The sequence below is a fragment of the Pempheris klunzingeri genome, chromosome 18 (assembly GCF_042242105.1).
Source record: "Pempheris klunzingeri isolate RE-2024b chromosome 18, fPemKlu1.hap1, whole genome shotgun sequence".
NCBI lineage: Eukaryota > Metazoa > Chordata > Actinopteri > Acropomatiformes > Pempheridae > Pempheris > Pempheris klunzingeri.
Genome location: NC_092029.1, coordinates 17,569,075 through 17,583,208, shown reverse-complemented (window position 1 = coordinate 17,583,208; position 14,134 = coordinate 17,569,075). Strand labels below are relative to the sequence as shown.

At 39.4% G+C, this 14,134-nt stretch overlaps 1 protein-coding gene across 1 annotated transcript in view; it reads left to right on the top strand.

The window, feature by feature from the left end:
• scara5 (scavenger receptor class A, member 5 (putative)) overlaps positions 1-14,134 on the top strand; it is a 74,125-nt gene that overhangs the window by 42,477 nt on the left and 17,514 nt on the right. The window contains exons 8-10 of the mRNA XM_070849809.1: positions 4,471-4,551; positions 8,345-8,452; positions 13,368-13,433. Coding sequence (XP_070705910.1) covers positions 4,471-4,551; positions 8,345-8,452; positions 13,368-13,433 — 255 coding nt within the window. The remainder of the gene's footprint in view (positions 1-4,470; positions 4,552-8,344; positions 8,453-13,367; positions 13,434-14,134) is intronic.

Here is a 14,134-nt window from a genome sequence, read left to right as displayed (position 1 = left end):
ATCTGTGCTGTTACTGACTGACAGTTGATCATTTCATTTCAAACTGTTGCTTAAATACCTTTGTTCAAACCTAGATGGTTGATAACGTTGCCAAGTATTCAGGTGCTTTATGTTTAGTGCCATGATGACCCACATTTGAAAACAACTGACTACTCAGTCTACACTCATTTTCTCTGTAGATAATTAACAGTGTTTCTCAAGGTTTTGCACGCAAATCTCATTGAAATCCTGATCTTAATGTCACCAAGCCAGAAGTCACAGGGTTTTCATACAGCGATGGTGACATGTACAGAGTTGGATGGATGACCTGCTGTTGCTAAAAGCTGCTGAGGAGTTTCCGACGAGTCAGTCACATGTTATGAGTTGATTCGAGTGAGCAGAGGTCTGGAAACATTTACAGCCTCTGTGTCGTCTGATGACCATTAATGTACATTTTGAGAGGCATGTTTACTTTACAAGTGAAGGGTCCCATAGGTCTGTCAAGGCTGGCTGACACGCTGACACCCAGACTCACGGACTCGCATCCAATTCACATTCTTCTGTTTTTTTTTGTGGTCACTTTTTATTAGGAAAAAATTTAATTTATTCTTATAAATGAAAGTAACAAACATAAACAAAATCAATACATTTCTCCGCGTTTTGCATTTATGTCCTTATTGTCCTTAGATTTGTCCAGATTCAAGTATGATAACGTCCCTGTTGTTTGCAGCGAAGGTGATCAATTTCACCCATGTTATAGGAAAGGCCTCTCCTTGTTCCTCAAGGGAAATGAGGATTGTTTGAAGCTTTGCTGAAAACTGAGAGATTTGTTTTTATGCCAGTTTTCAGTAGGTAACCAGGAGAACTTCTAAACCAAGATGGAATATCTTACTGTAGATCACATATCTTAATGTGAGAGTATTTAGCATTTCTGTTTATTATGACTTTTGACTTGTTGCCTTGTAATGTGAGGGGTGATGAAAAAGAAGACTGAGACTGAGTATCTGTACTCATCACTAGTAATAATAATTGTCTAGTCTTCTCATTTTAGTTGACACCCACTGTTTCAAACATCATTTCCAGAAAAACATGCTGTGTTATATTTGGGTCAATACGGTAAATGTCTCTGTAACAGTATCACTCTGTAAAGCCAAGGCACTTTGTAGAAAAGCTCTGCTCTAAATCCTCCATCAGGACAAATCACTTTTTAACACAAGCCTGTCCTAATAGATTAAGGACATACATTCAACATTTTAGCCTCCCTCTGACCACCATCTGTTCTTTGTTAAAATGACTGTATACTCAAATAACATAAACCCCGATGATGCCTTGTGTCATTCGTCATAGTGATGAATTTCACAACACACTCCCATCTCCTCTTACATACATGTCATGTCACTTTGCTGTGATCTCTGATGAAACTCTGTCTCTTAGACATGTGTAGCACACAAAAAAGACAAGCTGCACTGCTCTGCTGGTCTCCACCCTGCAGGCTGGAGTGTTGTATTCTTGGACTCGGCGTTGGCGGATGTTTTCAGGCTGAACTTGGAGGGGCCGCCGGGCTTGTTATTGTTGAAACAGTGTCAGCTGAATGAACAACCGGGACTCTGAAAGCTAGGAGATTAATAATGTGAAACTCTGCTAAAACAAACTATTAACAAGGACCCAATTTCATCAGGACCACCAGGGTGAACTGTCTTCTCCAAAGCTTAGGCATACAGTCACACGGTTGTGTTATAGTGCTTGTGAGGACATTTCAAATGCATTCTCTAGAATGTGTTAATGTAATTGTAACATTTCATGTGTTAATGCCAATAAATAACTGGCATTGAAATGTGAACTTGAATGAAATATCCAGACTTTTGTAAAGGGTTCAGAGACCAGTAGTGAATTCAGATGTCTTTCAGCAAACAGCTGTTAAAGAGAAACTTTGGGGTGTTAATTACCTCTTAAGTTTTGATCTACTGATTGCTGTACCCATAGATGATTTACCGCCATGGTCCATACCATGCGGACAAAGAGAGAAGAAAAAAATACAGCATCAATCAGTAGGAAGTAGTACCAGATGTCTTCATGGGCCCTAAAATTTGCACCCGTCCTTATCAACAAGCAACAAGCTTGTCGTTCTTTTCAGCTTTTGTTCTTTAAGATGACTTGCTGCTTAAGATGACTTGCTGTTTTTGCTTACTTATCTAAATTTGGCACAAATATTCATGTTCCCCTTAGGATGAATTGTTATAACTTCATCAGGTTTACGACCAAATACCTGCAAAATTAATGACACATGATTTGAAATTGCCTAGAAGAAATTTAATGGCGTGGGGGTTTGCATGTTCTCCCCATGCCTTTGTGAGTTTTCTCCTTGTACTCTAGCTTTAGTCCGAAGACTTATCTATGTCTGTGTGTTTCTATGTGTCACCCCTGTGATTGACTGGTGACCCTGCCTTTTGGTGTGAGCTGGGATTTGCTCCAGAGTGACCCTGTAAAGATAAGCTGTATAGATAACGGATGTGTGGTGGCTAATAACAATAAAGATAAAAACCCACTAGTCAGAAATTGCAAGTAGTAGAAGAAGTAGGATACACTCACATAATGAAGCTCTTTTCAACCAAATATGTTATGTTTTGACTGGAGCAACTGACCAAAACTGTGACATCTGTTGTTCATGTTATGTCATTGGCTGCAGCCAGTTCATGGGTCAATGGAGTCCATCAAAAAGTGAGCAGGAGCCAAAGTGGTGTCGCAGCCTCTCTCTAACCAGAACTGAGGTGAACATCAAACTGCGAACCAAAGGTTAGCTCAGGTCACATGAGACCCTCAGATCTTTGTGGAGTGACCTCCACTTCAAAAAGAAGTTCCCTTCTACAGAAACCCCACTTTCTAAATCAGGCATGTATTAATTTGCAGCAGCTTTGATCCTTGCCCTAACTTACACTTAACTAGGGCTGCAAGTAATCGCTACCTGATTAATCATTAATCATTCACAATAATTATTTACTTGTTATTTAAAATGTCAGAAAAAATGCCCACAAGTTCGAAAAGCCCAAGGTGATTTTAGCACCACAAATTTGAAGGTAGTTTGGTTACAAAAGCTGAAAAATCTGCAGTGAAGAAGGGAATGAAAAAATCAGAATTCAGAATACAAGAACACACACGGACGCTTAGATGAGGTAGCAGCCCCCCCAGCCTCCCCCTCTAATGTGACCTTTTCACAGTCTCCTGACCTGCGGTCCCCAGCTAAGTGTGTGCAGTTGTGAAGCCACTCGCGGCAGCAGCAGGCAGATCTGTATCTCAAAGCCAGTCAGCAGCTTCTCAGCGTCACAAGTGAAGAACATGAAGGATCAGAACCGCTGGACATGTGCTGGACACTAATAAGCCTCCAATTGTTAAGCATTCCCACAAGCTGTGCTGTGGTCCACTTTGTTAAACATGTGGTTCTCATTGTGGCCAGACCCCCCCCCTCTCTCTCTCTTTCTCTCCCTCTCTCTATCTATCTGTCTATCTCCCCTCCTATCCTCTCTCACCCTCTTCTGATCACTATTTACTTTTTTTTCACTCACTCTCTCCAAGGACAGCAAAAGTTTTGGACTGAATCCTTAGACCAGTTGTAAGACCCAGTTTGGCCTTCATTTCGCTGCTACACTGTGTCACTCAGTATGTGTGTGTGTGTGTGTGTGTGTGTGTGCATGTGTGTGTGTGTGTGCGTGTGTGTGCGTGTGTGTGTGTGTGAACTATAATGAATATGACTAGGATTTCTTGACACTGATAAAATCATTATCTGCAGGAATTAGAGGCTCACATGTTGCTCTCTGAAACAAATTTTGTCCCATTTGTTCCTTTTTCAAGTGATAATCCACACGATTCAGGTCTGCCTTGCTTTTGGCAACATCTTTGATGATAAGCAGTCCAAACATGCTGTAATAATAAAGACACGTAGCGTGGATCAAGTGCCTCTTAAACTTCTACCTTTTTTTTTATTCCAAACAAAACCCTGCGTCTGCTCCCATTTCTCACCAGGAGGAGACTTTTCAGAACAGCAAATGTAAAGTTAAGACAGAGTCATTTCATTGGAATAAATGGATTCAAAACATAAAGACATAGCCATTGTATAAATGTAAAAAATGTTAAAACTGTACACTTCTTCAACTTCACTCGGACTTTAATCAAATCCTTGTTCACTTTTCAGTTGCTGTAATTAGTGACGCTGGATTTATCTGTGTCAAGCATCTTTTTCTGTAACTATGAAAAGCAGACAATTACTCTGCTTTTCTTCAACTTCATCCACAGTCTCCACCAGCATTGAAAACATGTTGGACAAAACACCAGCAGCCCAGTTTTGCCTTTTCTTCTTCACTTCAGTACATTTGATCTTATAAATCCTGGTAAAGGGCTTGAAAATGGCAGATTTTGCATCAGCATTTGCATTGTTTGTGTGGTATCATCAAGGCATTATGGCATCAATCATGACTACACTTGTGTTTCTTTCCACAGGTCCTCCAGGGCCAAAAGGAGAGAAGGGTGATACTGGACCACTGGGGCCAGCTGGGGCCCCTGGGTTCACAGGCTTGAGAGGTGGGTACAAACAGACTACTACCAAACTTAACTATCAGTTATTGAATTTTATCAAAACTTTTTAAACGTGACATGAAAATGTCCAAATTACCTATAATGGTTTGAGATTTTAGGAAATACTCTTACTTGTGGTCTAGCAGTGAGTTAGATAAGAACATTGACTCCACTCTCACGTCTATCCATCAAATATGAAGACTGAGGGACATCCTGACGGCCCAAATGTTTCAGGCACATACCACATAACCACAGTGACAACAAGACTCCAGGAGGCCACTGCAAGAAATGGTCTGGCACATAACTCCCATAAAACCACAACTTGTCATCTTTACACTTAGATGCTTGTATGAGTTAAACAGGCATAATGCACTAACAGGGCAGACTTTGTTACCTTTGGAGGGCATGCTACATCAAGTATAATATATCATAATTTCAGTGAAGTCAGTGTAGAGTGTACTTCTCAAGTTCAAGGTTATAAAAACATGTCATTCTCAGGTTTCACAAATCTCAAAGTGTGGGAGCCTTAAAACAAAGCAAACAACAGAGAAGGTTGAGAAACTCGGGCATAAATTGTTACGCAGTATTTAATAAGTGTAGCACTTATTACAATTATCCCTTTTTGTTTCAAATGTTGCTGATGAGTTAAACAACGTGGTTTCAAACTCTTCGAAGCTAGCCACTGAAAACAAATCCTCAGTCTGTGAGTAATGGTGTAGTATTACTGAATTCAAAGCATCTCGCTGAAACCTCTGTAGCGCATGTTAGAAAGGAAAAATCAGGAATTTCTGGGTGTGAAAACAATTTCTGATTCAGTAAATGTGAAGCCAGAGACGCATGAGCACTATGCCAGAAAATGTCTGATTGTCTGATTTAGTCCCTGGTGTTTTTGCACCAGCTTGGTTTCTGGATGGGCTTTACGAGCCCATGGGTCATAAAATGTACCTGGTCTATAAATGTCCAATGTATACACCAAAATTTTAGTTGCAAGCTTTTTTTTTTACTGAAGGGGATTTAAGTTTGAATGGCATGGAAGGTGAAAATCCCGCTATAACTTTTTACATAAAACAGACTTTGGCTAGTGGTATTACCTCTGCTTTTGTGATTACATTCAGGTGCATTAATAATACAACGAGCACAGAGAATAAAAATATAAATCCTCTTAAGAAAATAAGGTCCCAGACTTTGGGCAGGGATTTATTTTCAGACAGGGTGTGGACCGGGCCAGGGGGGACGGGTCATCTGTCTTTGTCTTGCAGGTAATTCCACCGAAAACCACGACATGAACCCTCATCCAGACGGAGCTGGCACCTCACTGACTTTTTTTTTTCATAAATACTGTAAGATATAAACAACAATATGAATCCAGATGTTTTAGGGACCCGTTCCAGCTTGGTACCTCTTGAATCATCACCCCTCAGCTCCTTCCCTGTCATCATGCATCCCGCATTCCTGAGCCGATGAACTGCAGCTCTCACATGACATTTCCAAGAAGTATTATCTTCCTGCTGAAAGCAATCCCCCAGCACTGCCTTAGTTCCTGGAAAAGGAGAATAAAAAGAATTTCTAACTGTTGGGAAGTAAAAAAAATAAAAAATAAGGACCAAAACAGAACTACCCACACCATTAATTAAGCTGTGGTCTTTAGAAAGAGCTGTCTTCTCTTAGGGAAGGTGACTTTTTTTATGGTCAGTCTCTGAAGGCTTCACCAGTTGTGGCATACAAGCAATGTGTTGGACAGGATCAGAGTTGGTTTTAATCTGTAAATTTGACCTACATTTGTAAAAAGGAATTCAAACCAGTCAGTGGAAACCACAAAAACCACATGTTAGCACTGGGACACTGTCTTGTGTAAATGTGGCTGAACATATTGGCATGTTTTATATTAAAAATATATATATATATATGTGATTTAAAACATGATATATAAAATAAATACAGATAGTCCTGTTGAACAATGACGTTAGATTTCAACATTAATACAATAAAACATCGTCTATCCTTAGACTAAGATTCAGATATGGGAAACCACCCCACCCCCCACCCCCCGAAACAAAGACTAAAACCAGGAAAACCCTTAGGAAGAACAACAGAGGAGGGATCCCCCTCCCAGGGAGACATACAAAGGAACCAGAGGACAGTCAGAGCTGGCCTGTAATAAACTCCATGAAAATTTGAGTCAGTCTGAAATAGTGCCAACCTGAACAGACCCAAACAAGAGACAGATGATGCTTGTATGATGCTTCACCAATGAAAGGCTCCCTGTGGAGTTTTCTTTTAAACAAACAAAAGAACAATAAGGTTTCTATTCAGTGGTTCTTGTTATTATGGTCTAACAAATGTGGTAAATTATTTTTTTGGCGAAAGAATATTCTTTTTAAAAAAGACATTTTTTAAGAAGATATCTTGAATCCTACATTGTTTCTTCTTCACTGCCTTTGCTGACACATCGCTTCATTCTTTGGTGATTCACCAACTATCCATCAATGAAAAATAGACTTATCGTATAAAGGTGTTATTGTCCTTTACTGTGTACATATGATAGACAAAGTTAAGTAAAGGGAAGTTGTGATGACGTGTAGAGGACCTTTAAAGATGCATCATTTGTGTTTTTTGATAAAAAAAATAAATAAAATACATAGCAGGCCTACATAATCTGTTTGTATTGAAGCAAAATGATGCTGCCATTGCTCTCATTCTCTGAAAATCCTTTTGGACTTGTTGAATCCTTGTTGGACTGTCCTGCAGTACACAAAGAACACCTCTGCTCTCCTTCCAAAATCTCATTGCAAAACCCAAATGGGTTTTTGGAGAAGGGAGTTATTGGCCCTTTACAGCAGAAGGACTTCATCCATCATCCCTTCGTTTTACGTCTCTGGCTCTAAAACATTCAGTCTAATTATTTCATTCAGATTGCTGAGTAGTAATCAGAGCATATCAGGGTACCGCGACATTTGACAAAGATTGTGCTCACTCCAACAGTGCAATCAATAACTCATTATAACCCCATTAATTTTGAGACATTTGAGGGTGCTTACTGTAAACAGAAGTTCTCATTGTGTGCCACAGAGTAGGACTTTGCTGGCGGGATTTTTTTTTTGTATGGAACAGAACAAAGGAAAGTGTTATTCTTCCAGCGTCAGCAAGCGTTCGGAGACTGAGGCGTTGGCAGGTGATGGAGGAAGTGAGAACATCAGCGTTTACTTACTTACTTACTTACTTCCAACATCTTTGTGTCTTCTATAAATGATGTCAGGTGGAGAAGGAGGACAGGAAGCAGCAAGACTGATGATGTGATGTGATCATAAAGTCCTCATATTGTGTTTTTTTTTTCAAATTGCTATGGTAGAGGCTTGCAATGATTTAGAAATTACAATTAACCTGAATCAGATCAATTCCTCATTATATTCCTTCCTGATTGGCACCACAGCAGCTCACCTCATTTATGGATTCGGTTTGATTGGAGGTTTTTCCCATTTCAAATGCTTATTAGAAGGAGTTTCGAAATTGTTTTATTTGTGGAATCAATGAGAATCAACTCCAGCTGTGATGTATTTAGTAGAGTTATTTTAAAACTGCCAGGAAATAAACATGGATTTGAAAATAAAGTGATTTTAACTTGATTTACCCTTAAAGCGGATATAAGCCACAACAGTTAAGGCACTTTGAATAGTGTCATGGCTCATGCCAAGGAAACTCTGATGACTGATATCGTAACATATTATGACCACAAACTTTTTCCTATTGCATGGTTATTAATCACTTATTGAAAACAAGCTTGTATGTGTTTGTGTCTCAGGGTTTGCAGGAGAAAAAGGCAATCAGGGCCCTCGGGGAATCAAAGGGCCTAATGGGGTCAGCGGTATTCAGGGAGAAAAAGGAGACGTTGGACCTCCTGGTCCTCGAGGTATGTCTTTTATTTCTCATATGAATCGTTTCATGCTTTATAAGGTTGTATTGATAACATATTAACAGCTTGATCCTTTGTTGTGGCCAAGGACGTTCTTCTAGAATGCATGAAACATATGGAAGCACAAGAACTTAAAGCCACAAATTAATTATTATAATCAAAGTATAATATACTAATCACAGCATACAAATATCAGGTTGTGTACTTTAAGGGGCAACAATAGTAGAAACATTAAAATGAGTCATTTACTCACTCATCCAACAGGTCATCAGTAGAAAAAGCCAGTTTCTCCCATCAGTCATGTACAACTCACAACTGAATGTTGTCAACACACTGATGTGCATCCTTATGAGCCTAAAAACATCAAGAACAACTCTCAGAACATCATATCCAGTTCTCTCAATGCATGCATGGTTCAGATTTGATATAAGGATCCATTAGGCTGTTCTCCAACTCCTCAGTGCCTGTTAATCCACCCACTGATCAGGCCACTCCCCCTCCATAAACCCACTGTCATTTTTCAGTGTAGACGTGAGTGTTGAGGAGAGTTGTTTACTATTTCAAAAGGTATATACGCCCACAGCAACCACTCATCTAGGCTAATTATTATACTGTAAATGCTGTTGTGAGTGTTTTGAGAGTTTAAACGCATATAATTTTTATGTATGATGCAAAGTCTGTGATGAGCATTTAATAGTGTCAAGACAGCTGAATATACCTTCATGCATTGTAAGAGAATATAGGAAATTCTCCATTTCCAGTAGTTTTCCATTACACATTATTAATATACACTTGTTTAACATGAGTGTTCAATGTTTCCAAGTAGAAATGACAATAATCTGCTACAAAAGTGACCAACTTTTAGAATTGAATAATTCTCACTAAACATACGATACTCTTTCTTTCCTTTCTCTGTGCCGTTCCTTCCATCCACTCATCCATTTATCCAGACCAGTCTATATCTACATAAACCCCCGGGGTGTAGATGTTTCCACTCTGGCATCACTAGCTGGACAGTGCCAATGATAACAAAAACACACTCAGACACACACATGGTACTCTTGGGGAGAACACAGCCATGACAAATACGATAAGGCGCTGCAGTCTTTTTCTTGGGTCAGCATGTCATTGTGCGTGTATGTGTAGTGTGTGTGTATGTGTGTTAAGCCAACAGCTGTTCCCGATCAGAGTTGGGTTTGGCTGAAATGTCCAGTGTTGGAGCCCCATAGTCCCTATGTTGGCCAGTAGCTCTCAGAACCTTGGACCAGGCTGATCTGCTGTCTTCTTTGTGTGCGCACATGCGCTTGGTTATCATAGCAGCAACGCTCTGCACCATATTCCACTTGGTATATTTTCATACAGATAGATGCTGATTGCTGTAACTGTTACTATATGTGCTTCCAATAAATGTTTAAGGCAGCACTTGACCTTTGTGGTCTTCGCTTTAAGCAGCTATGAAACTGTAAAACCAGTATTGGACAACTGATTCAATTATGTTGTTTACAAATCAGAAAAAGGTGAGATACCATTAATAAAAAATGTAAGGTAAAGATAAATAAAAAGGAAACTGGATTTAAATTTACATTACATTTAATTAGTTTTAAGTGTTTTATTCAAATTTCAGCTCTCAGTTAACAAGCTTAGTAATTGTCAGTTAGGTTAGCTCATTTAACAAAAGGACTATAAGTTCACATAGTTTATTCAAAAGATGTAAAGATCTCTCCGTTTCCTCAAAGGTCTGCACTGTCAGGACGGCTTGTTTGGTCAGTTCCACTGAAATTAATTGATGTCACTACACATTCTTGAGCTCATCATAATGCTGCGGTTGGAGGATCCATAGGAAAACAGTGATTAACCTAATAAACATACACAGACTCCACAAGAGCAACTGAATGCTCCACAGAAACAACTACTGGCAGCAGAATTATAACAACAAATATACAGTTTAGAAAAACTTTCTACTCCAAACAGCTTGTGTTTTTTGGCAAGAAACAAAGTCATCTGTTAAATGGAGTCCTGGTTTAAAACTTCACACGTAATGCTGATACACAGATACAGATTGACATCATTTCTCATAAATAATAGGCAATAGTGTATGGTGTTTGTTTTGATCGGTGAAATGTGCAAGAGCAGGTCATTTGTTGTCATAGCTTGTATGTTATAATTTGATGTAACTCCTCTAAGTAAACAGAAGTAAACATGGAAAATTTGCATGGGCAACAAAAGCTACAATGGCTGAGCAAATATGAAAAGAGTGTCACCAACAAAAGACCAGCAATACATTTTGAGTGACAAGTTGATTATGTAAAGACCACACAAACAAGCATTTTCCCAAAAAAATGGAGACAAGATGGAATAAAACAAGGATCTTCGCGGATGTTTGGCCATCTACACTCTGGCAGTTTACAACAATGTCTGCCTGTGCTTTCACCCATCTGGGGTCTCGTTGTGGGTTTAACAAACCAGTGAAGGGTGAAGAGTTTGTAGACGTTCTGGTGTGAATGGGGCCTCAGAGTAACAGAGTCGCTCAGCTGTGGAGGGAGGAGGGATACTGAATGCTTGTTAAACCAACACTGGGAAGCTTCACAGTTTCTTTTTATAGATGAATGGAGGGTAGACTGAGCAGTGATGTTGCCTTTTTCTTTGAGTTGTAAAGCATCACAGATCAACCGAGTCGAACAAGTTGTGATTGCTGACAATATTGTTTGTCATTTCTTGGCATTTAAAGGTGAATTAATTACTTTCTTGGCCTCTTAGGAGAAAAACCTCTGTAACAAGCTGACAGACACACGGCCCTGAAACATTATCACGTGATCAAACAGTTGATTATTTACTGAATGTAATCCGATATTCACCCACATTTTAGCTTTGTTTTGGTCCCCACCAACTCCTCAAGAAAACATGACCAGCTTTGTTCTTGTGCTATTTGGTGCTGAAGTTGTGTGAAGTGGGTTTAATAGAGCTTTTTTACTGTAAATGGTTGTTCACTGTAAACAGCTGTTTGCAATGACGAACGAGCTAAAAACAGCTAAAAAGCTCAGCAGAGCTGCAGAGTTTGGTGAGTGGCAATTGGTTTTGTCACTGCCATCAAACGTAAACAAATTAATCTGATTTATCGTTATTATAAACAAGACTAAGTGTCTATAGCCATGCTCTTAACTAAATGCTAACGTCAGTAAGCTAAAATACCAACGTTTTGCCGGCTATCTTGCCAGTATTTGCTAATTCGCACTGAACAGAAAGTACTCGAAGCTGATGAGAACGTCATTGTTTTTGTTCATGATGTCCTTATAAATCAAACTAATGGAGAAACCAGGGATCCCCAAAGTCATTTGGATTAATTCTCTGGATTTCTGTACAAAATGTGATGTTAATGCATCCAAGAGCTATTGAAAAATGTCAGTTTGAACATAATTGGTGCACCAACATCCTGACTTTGCCATCCGTACAGCCATACCGCTAACCAAGATAAAAACATGAGTTAGTGAAAGTTTAACTTATTAGATTTCTGACATTTACTAATTTCTGCCCTTCAGGGCCACCAGCATGCAAAATGACTTGCGCACTTTTAAATCAAATGCATCTGTTGTCTCTTGTGGCACGGCATTAGCTTACCAGTGTGTTTGGGTTTTTCTTGCAGTGTTATTTAGTTGTTAAGGATGTGGTCAAGATTAAGGTGACTCTGACAGCTGAGGGTGTCACAGACAGGGTGTGGTGTTTGCTACGCCACTCCGACAAGAAAACACACATACACTAACACATGGTAGGTGGAACAGGGTGCCATGTGCCCTGTGGTCTTGGATGTGAAGAAAGAGTCAAATTAAAGGTGGGATAAATGCCGACTTGAGGCTGATCCTCTTATAGCTTCATGGCAAAAACAGACTTGTGGTTTCAAACTTCATGGCTGAAAATTAGCAACAAATGGCACTGAAACAGACGCTTTCCTGCTTTGGAGGTTATTCCCTGGAGTTTGGAATAGAATCATACTTTGAAATGGAAACAAATGAGAAATTGCTGTATCCAAGCTGCTTGATTGGAGGGAGGTGTCGTGCGTAAAGGTACCGTAATTTTGCAAAAACCACAAGGAGAGGATTTTTACTTACATTGATTGAGAGTTTTAACTTTTCCAACATGCCAACTTCTACACTGCAAGGACGCTCTAAGAATTTACCTTGTCACTGGTACCTTTATTTCAGTCCAAAAAAATCAGTTTTCTATACTTTTGTCTTCTCTCTTTCTGCTTCCTCTCTTTCAACCTCATTCACCTCCACTCCACAGCAGAAAAAAACAAAACCACAACTTTTAGAGGTAAATTAAGCACCAGACACAGGGTGGGAGTCCTATAATTTCACATTTTATGTCCATATCACAATTACAGGGCCGACTATTTTAGAGGCTTTTTTTCTGAAAATATACAAAGGAGTACAAGGGAGAGGAAATGGGTGTGAGGTGGAGGAACAGTTTTAAAATTTAAACCTGTCGATGGTTGAGCCGCTGCTGTGTTATTTCATTTGCACATATACATTTCTGCCCCCCTGTGTGCTATATTGCGGTTGTCAGAGTATGAAACATTATGATAAGTGTAGGTTGTGAGCGCATGAAGAAGAGGTAGGGCTTTTATTAAAAACAACATATTACTGAATATTTATAGTGTCATCCAAATTTGATATGGTTTCAGTTATTTTTTTTACACTAAAACCTGCGGTGGAACCTGTGTGTCATGATGTTATACACAGAGGCTTTTTCTATTTAGATTATAAGAACAAAATCTGAGTGAAAAACTCAACCTTAGTCATGTTTCATGTAGACCATGCCTAAATTCTTAATATATATTTTATATATTTTACCCCTTCAGATTTTGATGTCTCTCAGTAAAGTCTTTATGATCTATATGCTTTTGTCTTGTCCTCAGGTGACAGAGGAGAAAGAGGGTTCAAGGGGGAGAAGGGGGATCGAGGAGACAGAGGAGAAAAAACAGGTAAGAGCTCATATATGAATTAACAGTGTAAAAGCGTGAAGAGGGAAGTGACATTCAGTCAAAACATGGTAGTGGTAGTTGTTATGCCTCCAAACACATCGTTTTCAGTTCCTTCACTCCTATCAGCAGGATGACATATTTTTCTGAGCACTATGGTTTGGTTAGGTTTAGATGACTGAAAGTTCTTGGTTAAAGAGACAGTTTTAAAGAACTTGTGTCCAAATAACACGCTTTGCTGTATTACTGCTGTAACAACATCATGCATGTCTTTGCTTCTGAGAGACAATAGCCACAATTTTCATGGCCACAAGAGGTCCTTGTCAGGTCTGTTTGTTTCTGCATCCAATGCTGTTTTTAGGATGTAGACATCCTCAGAAAAAAGGCAAAAGTACTTTTTCCTCCTCAGCTGCCCATGAGTCTGTGCGGTGGTGTGTCAGTGTTGCTCTGCAGTTACATCGCCAAAACACTAGTTGGCGGTAGGGTTTCTACCTACTGAGTTTCTTTGTGTGCCTCAAACAGTGACATCTGAAACAAAGCAGATCATGTTGGAGTTGGAGCTAACAGATATTGAACAATACTTACTTTTACTGAAATTACTGCAACACAGAAAAGAGAGAGATGGTGTGTACTGTAAGACAACTGAACTGATCGCGGCAGAAGGACAGTGAATATTCTGTGCTCAGTGAGAGACAGGGATGAGG